Source organism: Urocitellus parryii, chromosome 6 (assembly GCF_045843805.1).
Source record: "Urocitellus parryii isolate mUroPar1 chromosome 6, mUroPar1.hap1, whole genome shotgun sequence".
NCBI classification, from domain to species: Eukaryota; Metazoa; Chordata; class Mammalia; order Rodentia; family Sciuridae; genus Urocitellus; species Urocitellus parryii.
This window is the reverse complement of record NC_135536.1, coordinates 83,424,872-83,437,546: the sequence shown is the minus strand read 5'-3', so window position 1 is coordinate 83,437,546 and position 12,675 is coordinate 83,424,872. Positions and strand designations below refer to the sequence as shown.

The 12,675-nt window shown below is 32.9% G+C and overlaps 1 protein-coding gene across 5 annotated transcripts in view; it reads left to right on the top strand.

Annotated features, from left to right (window-relative positions):
- Nucleotides 1-12,675, top strand: part of Dph6 (diphthamine biosynthesis 6) — a 175,701-nt gene that overhangs the window by 147,293 nt on the left and 15,733 nt on the right. For all 5 annotated transcript variants that reach the window (XM_026392269.2, XM_026392259.2, XM_026392248.2 and 2 more), the window contains exon 6: nt 2,720-2,781. In XM_026392269.2, coding sequence (XP_026248054.1) covers nt 2,720-2,781 — 62 coding nt within the window. The remainder of the gene's footprint in view (nt 1-2,719; nt 2,782-12,675) is intronic.

Below are 12,675 nucleotides of genomic sequence, written 5' to 3'. Positions count from 1 at the left end.
AAAAATTGTAAAGCACACAGACAATCAACCCAAAAGAGAAAAACTTACAAATACACACTTGTCTACTATAAAATGCAAAACACCATTTATCAAAATACACTACACTGCCACCAAAACAAAGTATAAAGACAGTTGACTGATTAGAGAAGGTATTTAATGCCCATAATAAAGAAGATTAGCATTTAGAATATATCAAGAACTTGAATCATCAAATAAAAGACAAAACTTACCATTACCAAATGGTAAACAATTCATAGAAGTGAGAATCTGAATGAATAGGCAATGAAATATGAGACAATAATTTCTTTCAGTAATCAAAAAATGGGAATTAAAACAATATGTGAAATAATTTTATATACATACATATGTATGTATATATGTTTGTATGTATATGTATCAGATTGCCAAAACATTTGACATCTGGTATAACTCAGAGATAGAGTACTTGTCTAACATGAGTGAAGCCACAAGTTTAAACCACAGCAACACAAAAATTAATAAATAAAGCATTTAACAACACTAAATTATTTTTGCAATATATGAAATGGGAATTATAATTCCCTGATGTTGGAAGCATAAATTAGTAATACTGCTTTAGGGAAAAATTTGGCAATATCTAATAGAATTGAAAGATACACATGTGTGTAACAGGCATATATAAAAATATTTATTCTCCTCTCTGGTAGTAATTCTATTCTAAAGCATATTCACCATAGTACAAAAAAATACCAATGGTAAATAAGAAATCAGAACCAACCCAATCACCAACTGTCCATCTCTTGGAGAATACATCCATATAATGGAATGCAATTCAGTGGTAAAATATGAACCAGAGCCACAGTAATAAATTTGCATAACTCATTAACAATGTGAATTGAAAAAATTCTTAAGATTGTATCATTTGTGCAAAATTTTAACATTCACAAACAATACTAAATACTGTTTTATAGACATAGATTTGTAGTAAAATTACAAAATCAAAGTTGAAAAGTATTACACTAACTTCAGAAGAGTGATTATCCATATGGAAAAAGAGTAGAGCATATTGATTAGTGGTAGATAGGTTATGAAATTCTGTTGCATTGGTGGTATTTAATTTCTTAAGGAAAAGTTAGTGAGGGCTAGGGATGCAGCTCAGAACACTTGCCTAGCATGAATGAGACCCTAGATTCAATTTTAGTACTTAAAAAAAAAAGCTTATGTAGCAAAATGTTAATTTTTATAAAATTTTATGTTACTTCAAAGTATTTCATTTATTTATTTATTTTATATATTGAATTGCAATGTAATTGGACATAGTCAAGTGTTCATTTATGTGTTCACCCAGCCTACCACAAGAATTAGGTTGCTATGAAGGAAGCTAACTTAAATAATGTACCCATGCTACCAGTCTGAGTTGTTTTGATTTGAATATGATCTAACATAATACATAATAGCAGAAGAAGCCATAAGTCCTACATTTCTCCTTGGAACTATGAAATTTTGGTTGTAAGAAATGTCATGTTGCTGGGTGTGATGGTGCATTCCTGAAATTCCAACTACTCAGGAACACACTTTAAAGTTCAGCCTGGAAAATTTAGTGACACTCCATCTCAAAATAAACAAGGACTAGTTCAACGGTATAGCACCACAGATTCAATCCCCAGTACTAAAAGATAGAGAAAGGAAAAAAGGTCATGTTACTTAAGAAAGGCATCCAACTGAAAAAAGAAAACTATTAATCAGTTTGTATAATTAAGAATCTGAATGTTTTAATCAATAATAAATAAAAATAACTTACTTAAATGGAGTTAAATCCATAAATGTACATATAGAAATAAATATCTAAAATGAATTCTTTAATTCTGTAGTTGATTTGTGGTATGAGTTTTCCTCCCCTCTTATTATAGCTCCATCACTCACATACTCTACTGTTATATTAATTGAATCTGTTTATTGTAGCCTAAGAAAATGCTCTTGGCACAATAGTGATTTTAGAGTTGTTTTTCCTTTTTCTTGGAAAACACATTGTTGCACAAGTAGTCATAAAAACAAAATGTCAGTTTATTTAATAATACGATTATTTGTGCTCATGTGATACTATTAAGCAAATTAATTATATAGATAGAACATTCTACCACTGTTCTGTTTTCTGCTTTCATTCATGGCTATTGAGCCCAGGGGTGCTCTACCACTGAGCTACATCCCCAATTCTTTTTATTTTTATTTTGAGACAGCATTTCCCCAAGTTGTCCAGGCTGATCTCGAACTTAAAATCCTCCAGCATCAGCCTCATAACTTGCTACAGTTACAAGCATAAAGGGCAAAGTTTCAAGTTTTAATTAAATAAGGATAAATCAGAAAATTCATATTGTTGTTCATGAGTAAACTAAACTGCAATGATTAAAATACCAAGAATTTAAATTTCACATCTTTAAAATTATACTTTTTCCCATTCTAACTATAATTTCTCAAAAAAGAGAAAGGAATCAAAATAATGCATCTAATTATTGATGCAGTGCTATTGGAATGAACTGAAACTTATTTTTAAGAGCAAGAAAATCAGCACAAAAAGAAGAATAGGAAAGTAAATACTAGCAAAGTACATTTTACTTTAAGACAAAAGCAACTTAAAATATATTCACACTGCTTTCCTAGGTAAGAGGGGCAAAAGGAAGGTGAATATGTCTTTAAGTTTTTATCTACAGTTATCTAGAAAAACTTAAATCTTTCTTGGCAGGTTTAGATCCAGATAAACATCTTGGGAAAACACTGGATGAGATGGAGCCTTATCTCTTAGAGGTAAGAATATGTTACTTTTCAAAATATAGAATCATAAAGGAAGAAAAAAGAAGGGCTATGCATATGACTATAAAAATGATTTTTATTTTAGAAATATTTATTGCATGTCTTATGAAATTATACTTCTAATGAATATAAAAAAAACGTTTAAAATTATGAAAATCATCTTTGCTTCAAACAAACAAACAAAAAAAAAACTAGGAGTGTTATCTATATTCTTTGTCATTACTTCCTGGTCTCAGATGTCTCATGTATCTGGAGTCTGAATTCTTTCACCTCTAAATGGATACAGCTCTAAGATGATCATGATCCTGTTTTATTAAACTCAGTAGACATTAATTTTTATTTGCCAGTTACAAGCACTCCTTGAAATGTTTCTATTCACCAAAATGATGCCACACTTCTCTAGTTTTCCTTCTTTTTTTTTCTGGTCATTCTTCATCTCTTTTGCCAGTTGTTCATAGTAGATATTCCATTTTCACTCTATAAACTTTTTCTGGGTGATCACAGTTACACACACGGCTTTAATTATTAAGACTATTTTGATAATTCTTAAATCTTTCTAGCTCATATTTCTCTTCTATGCTCCAGTGCCTACAGAGACCACAAATTACATCCCTACATACTTGATTTGGCTTTTATATCATTGTTCTTTACCATTCCCTTTGTCTTCATCTTAATATGGATGCCTGTCACTTCAGACCTAAACTGACACCTCCAAATTTTCCTCTGCATTCTACTTTTTTTTTTCCCAAATTTTGCCTCATGCCTCAAAACTAAATGAATGCCATTGTCTGCAGGCTAAATCAAAATTCTTTGGAGTCTTTCTTTCTCCCCTCCTATATGTGACACATGAACATGATCTTGTCCGCTCTGTCTCCAGATTATATTCTAAATTCAAGCATACCTTACTTTCTATACTGCTACCTCTACACCATAAGCATTTCTTGTCTGGCATATTACATCAGCCCCTAACAGGTCTACTTATTTCCACCATTGCCCTCTGTAATTCATTATTCATACAGATGCCAGAGTGACATTTTTAAAGTGTAAATCAAATTATACCACTGCTTTGTTTAAAATTTAAATGGGTTCTCTTTGAAGCTAGAGTAACAACTAAACTCCTATGAGATCACAACCTGTGAGACCCTGTATCATCAGCATCCTATCAGTCTTTTCAGGCTTACCTTTTACTAGTTTCCATATTGTTCACTGAGCCATTGCCACATATGCCTCTTTATTATTTCAGCACATTTACCACCATTTTTTCTCCTTGAACTTTACCCTTCCTGGCATGTTTTCCTCAGACCATCACAAGGTTAGTATCTTTTTATAATTTGACAGCTCGAATATAGCCGCCTCAGAGAACCTCTTCCTAGCTGGCCAAGCTAGAGCAGTCTTTCCACATTGTCTTATGTATCTTTATTGCCCTCCATTGCCATACTAGAACATAAACTCTAATAATCTTGCCAAGATTTTGGTAGGCATTAGTTCTTTAGTTTTTCATTCAGGTACTTGTTCATCTTTTCATCTACTTATTCATCCCATATTTAAATTATTTAGCATTTATTGAGGGTCTGTTAGGTGACAAATGCTGCAGACAGCACTAAGAATACGTGATGAATTAATCAATCATGATCCTTATTCTTGAAGCATTTACAATCTATTCTAGTTGTTTTCAGATCTAAAAATATAGTTCACTGGTAACATTATTAAAAACCATATGCTCATTTAACCTCAAGAAATTTCAGTTCAGAAGGACAAAAGATGATGACCTTTACTCAAGCACTAGGTAATTCTGACACAGGGATTAAGTACAGTATATCATCTTCTAGTTTCTTAATACCACTGACACATTTAAGACCCCATACTTCTAGATATCTCTGAAAGAATATGTGCCCTCTTGAAACTATGATACTACTCACTTCTGAAGACTTTCTGAGTACTTATTTTCTTGTTGAGGCTTTTCATATAGAATCTATTTCTTATATGTATGGTTGCATCCCTAGCCTTCTTTCTGTGATGATCTTAAATATCTCAATGAATTCAACTGCCAACTTGAATCTTAGAACAATTAAATTTATGTTCCTCATCTATTTCCGGACCTGATTTCCCGACCAGTTTTAAATTCACCCAAATACTGAACTTCAACAAAATAGAACTGAGTTCTACTTATCCTAACTTATCAGTGCCATTTTCTGGCAGTGAAGAGCTCCATTATCTACACAGTTGTCCACGTCAAAAAAAGTAAATAGTAATAAATGATTTCATATGCTCCTTTGTTGATAAATAAAGCCGTAAATCTTTTAATTCTGCCTTCTAAAATCTCATTATCTGCCCCCTTTTATACTCAATTGTTAACCACAGTAGAGTCCCCTCTAGGTTATTGCAGCTAGATTCTAGCTTAAGTTTTTCTCCTGTTTGTCTTTTCCTTTGTTGATTCATTATCCACAGTTCCACAACCACAATGCACAGGAAGTGCAAAGGTGATCTTATCACACTTTCCTTATAAATTTTTGAGTTGCTTCTCGTTGCCTCAGAATAAAATGTTTAAACACCTTCCCTTGACTCATGTATCCTTGAGGAAAATCAGGCTTGTAAGATGACAATCTACTACATATATCCTGTGTTTCATCAATTTTGAACTACTGATGATTCTAATCCCCTTCTCTGAGCATTATCCCTCCTTTACTTAGCTAAATTCAGGATATATTTAAAGTCTAAATTCATAATTCACTACTGTGAGACTTTTTTGCTTAAAAAACAACAAAAAATCCTTCTTGGAGTAGCAGTTTGCTCTTTTCTTTATAATATTTTTCATGGTATATCTTATTTTCTTCATAGTGTTTATTGTAAAATTAACATTTGTATTATATAAATAATAAACTCAAGACAAAAAAAAATAATCTTCCAGTGATTCCAAGCACTCATGTTTTGTGTTTTCCCCAGAGTTACTTCTCTTTTCTATTCTAATGTGTTTCTTCACAAACATTTTGGCATATGCAAATATATATGCATGTGTTTATCCATTTTTACCTAAATTGGCGCATACTATACATATTTTTTTCATCTTACATTTTACCACGTACAAATCCATGGCATTTGTTTATAGTCATTGTGTTCAATTACATGGATATGCTATAATCAAACCTATTTTTTATTAGTGGACATTATTCTTTATTGAGTTTAAATGTCTTTTGCTATTACAAATAATGCTGGAGTGAACATTATTTTACATATTTTGGGGGTCCATGTTGTATTTTTCTGTAGGATAAAATAGTAGAAGTGGAAATTCTGGGTCTGAGGTTATATATGTTTTAAATTTTAATACATATTGAAGATATTTATTTCCAGCTATGGTGGAATTACTTATATCAGACTAGCTTTCCTACAAACAACTAGAAAAGTTATATGAAAAATAACATTAGAAGGCATTAGAGAATTGCCATAACTGTAATAATTTGAAGGGCCAGATTTTCAAAGAAAGCAGAAGCTCAAACATCACCTATTTTCCCTTCAAAGTAATTCCTGATTCAGAAATAGTACAGAGATGTTAAGAAGCTGAGGGGGAAACTCCAGCTGAGAAGATGAATAGGCATTCAGTTTCATAGGGAAAGGGAGACAAAAGTTAGCATTCAGAGCATCAGAAGTAATGGTAATCCTTCCCTTGTTTTTTTAGTTGAAACTACTGAATGGGCTATATGTTAGGAGTAGAGAGAAATCCAAAATAGTCTAGCCTTTGTAAATACTCGTATCTATCTTTAAAGTCATGTCAATTCTAGACTGATTTAAGGGACTGGGTTCTACTTTTATTACCTGTTTCTTCTGGAGAAAGATAATATAATTCAGAACTTCAAATTACCTCTAAAATATTTTGCTTACAATTTTCAATAGGCAATCAAAACTGCCTAGTGTATCAGGAGACCTGATAAATTATCTGAAACTCAAGAGAAAAATAGACAATAGAAACATCCCAGAGGATATCCATGTAATTGAATTATCAGATTTACACTCCAAAATGGTTAAGGCTAATATGCTCAGTAAAATAGATGAGAAGATGTAGTATTTTAGACTAGAATTAGAATCTATAAAATAAACAGATGGAATTGTCGATCTTAAAAATAACAGTATCATGATTGCATTTTCTATTTCTGCAAGGAATGTCATTGGGATTTTGATGGGAATTGCAGTGAATCTGTAAAGTGCTTTTGGTAATATGGCCATCTTAATAATATTAATTCTACCAATCCATGAGCAAGGTAAATCCTTCCATCTTCTAAGGTCTTCTTCTATTTCTTTCTCAAAAACCTCTTTTGTTAGGTTGATTCCCAGGTATTTTATTTATTTATTTTTTTGAAGATATTGTAAATGGAGTAGTTGTCCTCATTTCCATTTCAGAGAATTTGTCACTGATATACAGGAATGCCTTTGATTTATTGGTATTGATTTTATATCCTGCCACTTTGCTGAATTCATTTACTAGTTCTAGAAGTTTCTTGTTGAACTTTTTGGGTCTGCTAGGTATAGGATCATGTCATCAGCATATAGTGCTAATTTAAGTTCTTCTTTTCCTATATTTATGCCTTTAATTTTTTTCGTCTGTCTAATTGCTCTGTCTAGTTTTTCAAGTACTATGTTGAATAGAAATGGTGAGAGAGGGCATCCCTGTCTTGTTCCAGATTTTAAAGGGAATGCCTTCAATTTTTCTCCATTTAGAATGATGCTGGCCTGAGGCTTAGCATATATAGCTTTTACCATGTTGAGGTAATTTCCTGTTATCCCTAATTTTTCTAGTGTTTTGAACATAAAGGGATGCTGTATTTTGTCGAATGCTTTTTCAGCATCTATCGAGATGATCATGTAGTTCTTATCTTTAAGTCTATTGATGTAGTGAATTACATTTATTGATTTCCGTATATTGAACCAGCCTTGCATCCTGGGGATTAATCCTACTTGGTCATGGTGCACGATCTTTTTGATATGTTTTTGTATCCGATTTGCCAGAATTTTATTGAGTATTTTTGCATCTATATTCATTAGGGATATTGGTCTGAATTTTTCTTTCTTTGAAGTGTCTTTATCTGGTTTTGGAATCAGGGTGATGTTGGCCTCATAGAATGAAATTGGAAGTACTCCCTCTTTTTCTATTTCCTGAAATAGATTGAAGAGTATTGGTATTAGTTCTTCTTTAAAGTTCTTGTAAAACTCTGCTATATATCCGTCAGATCCTGGGCTTTTCTTGGTTGGTAGTCTTTTGATGGCTTCTTCTATTTCCTCACTTGATATTGGTCTGTTTAGGTTGTTTATATCATCCTGACTCAATCTGGGTAACTCATATGCCTTAAGGAATTTATCGATGCCTTCACTATCCTCTGTCTTATTAGAGTATAGGGTTTCAAAATAATTTCTAATTATCTTCTGTATTTCTGAAGTGTCTGTTGTGATGTTGCCTTTTTCATCCCCGTAAGCCAGTAATTTGGGTTCTCTCTCTTCTTCTCTTTGTTAGCATGGCTAGTGGTCTATCAATCTTATTTATTTTTTCAAAGAACCAACTTTTAGTTTTGTCAATTTTTTCAATTGTTTCTTTTGTTTTGATTTCATTGATTTCAGCTCTGATTTTAATTAAAGCAATCATGAAATTCATCTGGAAAAATAAGAGACCCAAAATAGCTAAAGTATTTCTAAGCAGGAAGAGTGAAACTGGTGGTATCACAATTCCAGATTTTAAACTATACTATAGAGCAATAGTAACAAAAACAGCATGGTACTGGCAGCAAAACAGGTTGGTAGACCAGTGGTACAGAATAAAGGACACAGAGACAAATCCACAAAATTACAACTACCCTATATTAGACAATGTGCTAAAAACATGCAATGAAGAAAGGATAGCATCTTCAACAAATGGTGCTGGGAGAACTGCCAATCCATATGCAACAAAATGAAATTGAATCCCTTTCTCTCACCATGCACAAAAGTCAACTCAAAATGGATCAAGGAGCTAGGAATCAAACCAGAGACTCTGCGTCTGATAGAAGATAAAGTTGGCCCTAATCTTCATCACATGGGGACAGGCCCCAAATTCCTTAATAAGACACCTATAGCATAATAGTTAAAACCAAGAAACAACAAATGGGACCAATTCAAACTAAAAAGTTTTTTCTCAGCAAGAGAAATAATATGTGAGGTGAATAGGAAGCCTACATCCTTGGAACAAATTTTTAGCCCTCAAACATCAGATACAGCTCTAATCTCTAGAGTATACAAAGAACTCAAAAAATTTAACAACAAAAAAACAAATAACCCAATCAACAAATGGGCCAAGGACTTGAACAGACACTTCTCAGAAGAGGATATACAATCAGTCAACAAATACATGAAAAAATGCTCACCATCTCAAGCAATCAGAGAAATGCAAATTAAAACTACTCTAAGATACCATCTCACTCCAATAAGAATGGCAGCCATTATGAAGTCAAACAACAATAAGTGCTGGCAAGGATTCGGGGGAAAAAGGTACACTCATACATTGCTAGTGGGACTGCAAATTGGTGCAGCCAATTTGGAAAGCAGTATGGAGATTCCTTGGAAAGCTGGGAATGGAACCACCATTTGACCCAGCTAGTCCCCATCTCAGACTATACCCAAAAGACCTTAAAAAGAGCATACTACAGGGACACAGCCACATCAATGTTTATAGCATCACAATTCACAATAGCTAGAATATGGAACCAACCTAGATGCCCTTAAATAGATGAATGGATTCAAAAAATATGGCATTTATACATAATGGAATATTACTCAGCACTAAAAAATAACAAGATCATGGCATTTGCAGGGAAATGGATGGCATTAGAGCAGATTATGCTAAGTGAAGTTAGCCAATCCCTAAAAACAAATGCCGAGTGTCTTCTCTGATATAAGGGGAGTGACTCAAAATGGGATAGGGAGGAAGAGCATGAGAAGAAGACTACCAGTAAATAGGGAAGAGAGGTGGGAGGGGAAAAGAGGGAGAAGGGGAGTTGCATGGAAGATGGAAGGAGAACCTCATTGTTATATAGAATACATGTATGATGTTGAGATGAGAAAAAGCAAAAAATGTGTCACATTAGATTGGATAGAGAGAAATGATGGGAGCGGAGGGGAGGAGTAGGGTGGATAGGAAGGGCAGCAGAATAGAATAGACATTATGATTGGTGTATGTATATAGGTGACTCTATGACCAGTGTGATTCTGCAATCTGTGCAATTAGAAAAATGAGAAATTATACCCCAATGATTCAAATGTATGAATTGCCAAGATCATTGTAATGTCATGTGTAGCTAATAAAAAAAATTTTTAAATTAACTATCAGATATTAAGAACACAAATATATGAGTTTTCTAGTAGATGAGATACAGCTGTATGTACAAATAGTGACTGACTGGAAGATAAGGTAAAATAAAATATCTATACTGAAGCACAAGAGAAAAGAGGATGGAAAATAGTGGAAAAAGTATATAAAAGATATAGAGGAAATATGATCATCATACACATGCAATTAAAATTTTCAGGAGTAAAGAGAGAGAATAGAACATAAGCAATGTTTGAAGAGATTTTGTTGTAGAAAATAGCTGTGGTTGTCTTTGCTGATTTTGACAAGTAGTTTATCAGGATTATAAAAGTTGTTCTACTTGGGAGGGAAGGATTTTAATGGATAATTGTGTATTTTTAACAGAAATTTTTATCCTGAGAGTTATAGAGAATTATACAAGACTATCTGAGTGTTGTCTTCTAAATTTTTCTCTGACTTCTGTGGAGTAAAAATTATATATGTGTATGTTTTTTTTTTTTTTTGTGTGTGTGTGTGATTTGTCCATAAAGTGAGTGCTAAATAAATGTTTACACATACAGCAATTTGTTTCTCACCTTATTCACAACAATTATCTTACAGAACTCAGTCTTAATTCAGACTCCCCACATTTTTCTCTCTGCTTTTTACCTTTTGTTTTTGTATAAATTCATAAAGGAGCCTCAGTTACCTGTTGTATCTAGAGCATGATGATTTGGATATAAAGTGGAATGAGTCACCTATCCAACTTTTTTCTTCTTTCTGCATTTAGAGAGTATGATTTGTTTAAGTTATTACTTCCAACTCTATATTTACCATCATTATCTAAGACAAATCAGATGGCAAGGAATGCCTATGCCTTCTTATCTTTATGAATGTGATTAATCTCATTAAATCAGATAAAAGATTAACCATATATTCATTTTTCAACTTGTTGACACAAGTTGTGAATAATAAGGAATACACATACAAGAGACAGAAAAAAAAACAGATAATCCTTGAACTTTTATAGGTTAGAGGAAGAGTTAGACATAGGAGAACCTAACCTATTTTGTTCACCAGCCTCCATGCCCCTGAGATGCCTCTTATGTACTTCTTGTGTAATTTAGGTGGACATTACTAGTTAACTGTTATTAGTTAACTGTTATTAGTCAGTTTTACTACTGTGTCAATGTGTTAATGTATTACTATATTCAAGAGTTAATATTTTTAACTAAAGGAATATTTATATATTGTAATGGATTCCCTTGTGAAAATTAATATTTGTGAGATTACAGACAGGTTGGTGGTAGCAGTGGTAGAGAGAAGATAACTTTGGGCTTCTTTTGTACCAGGAATTGAACCCATGGATGCTTTACCACAGAGCCATAACACCAACCGCTTTTATGTTTTTAATTTTGAGACAGTGTCTTGCTAAGTTGCTTTGGGCCTCACTAGATTGCTGAGGCTGGCTTTGAACTTGTGATCTTTCTGCGCCATTGGGATTTCAGACATGTCCACTGTGCCCAGTTCAAAATCCCTTTTTATAGTTCATTCAGATCACATGGAGTAAAAGGCAGTGTGGGATGGTGATCAGCAAAGCATCATTATGCCTGGGTGCCCATAAGCCTTTTACTTACCTGAAACATTAATTTAAGTGGTTTCTCATGTGTAAAATGATGGTAATTACAGTGAAATGATTCATAAGGTGCCTAGTTCAGTATCTGACACATTCTAACTGTTCAGTAAATGTTAACAATATTTACAGTCATGAGGTTTATGATTACTGAAGAAAAAAAATAGAAAATTTTCTGCTTTTCAAAATATATCAAATACTGGGTAGTAATGAGAATAAGGTTCAAAACTGTCAAGGGATTGTTAACTCACACATATTATCATATAAAATAACAATCCTAACAGAAAAATAGGCAAGAGCTATGGAGAACCACTATACAGAAGAGAATGTCTCAAAAGCTAATATGAATATGAAGGATGCTCACTGATTTAGTAATTAGGGAAATGCAAATTAAAGCAAAAAGGAGGTGTTGGTTTTTACCTGTTTGTCAAAAATTACAAAGCCAGGGCTGGGATATAGCTCAGTGGTAGAGTGCTTGCCTTGCATGTGTGAGGCACTAGGTTCAATGCTCAGCACCACATAAAAATAAAGAAAGAAAGATATTGTGTTCATCTACAACTAAAATTTTTTTAATTACAAAGCCAATGACAATTGTTGGCAGGAGTTGGTTTATAGAACCCCTCTAGTGTAAAAACAGGAACCATTCCATTCTGAGGACAATTTTGAAATACCTAGATTAAATGTAACTATCCCCTTTAAGAAAGCAATTCTACTAGTTTATAAAGGGACATTAGTAAAAATAGTCTTATGAGGTTTAATTTTTCATGGTGGTAGGGTTATTAGAGGCAATATGGATATCAGTTCCTGAAACAGAAGATATTAAAATTCTGTAGATGTATATCATAAAATATAAGTCTGCTGGTAGGAATATATACTCGAAGGACTTATAGAAGCAATAGTGCTGAGTGAAAACTATCAGCATATAAATAATTTAAGAATTCAGACATCACAG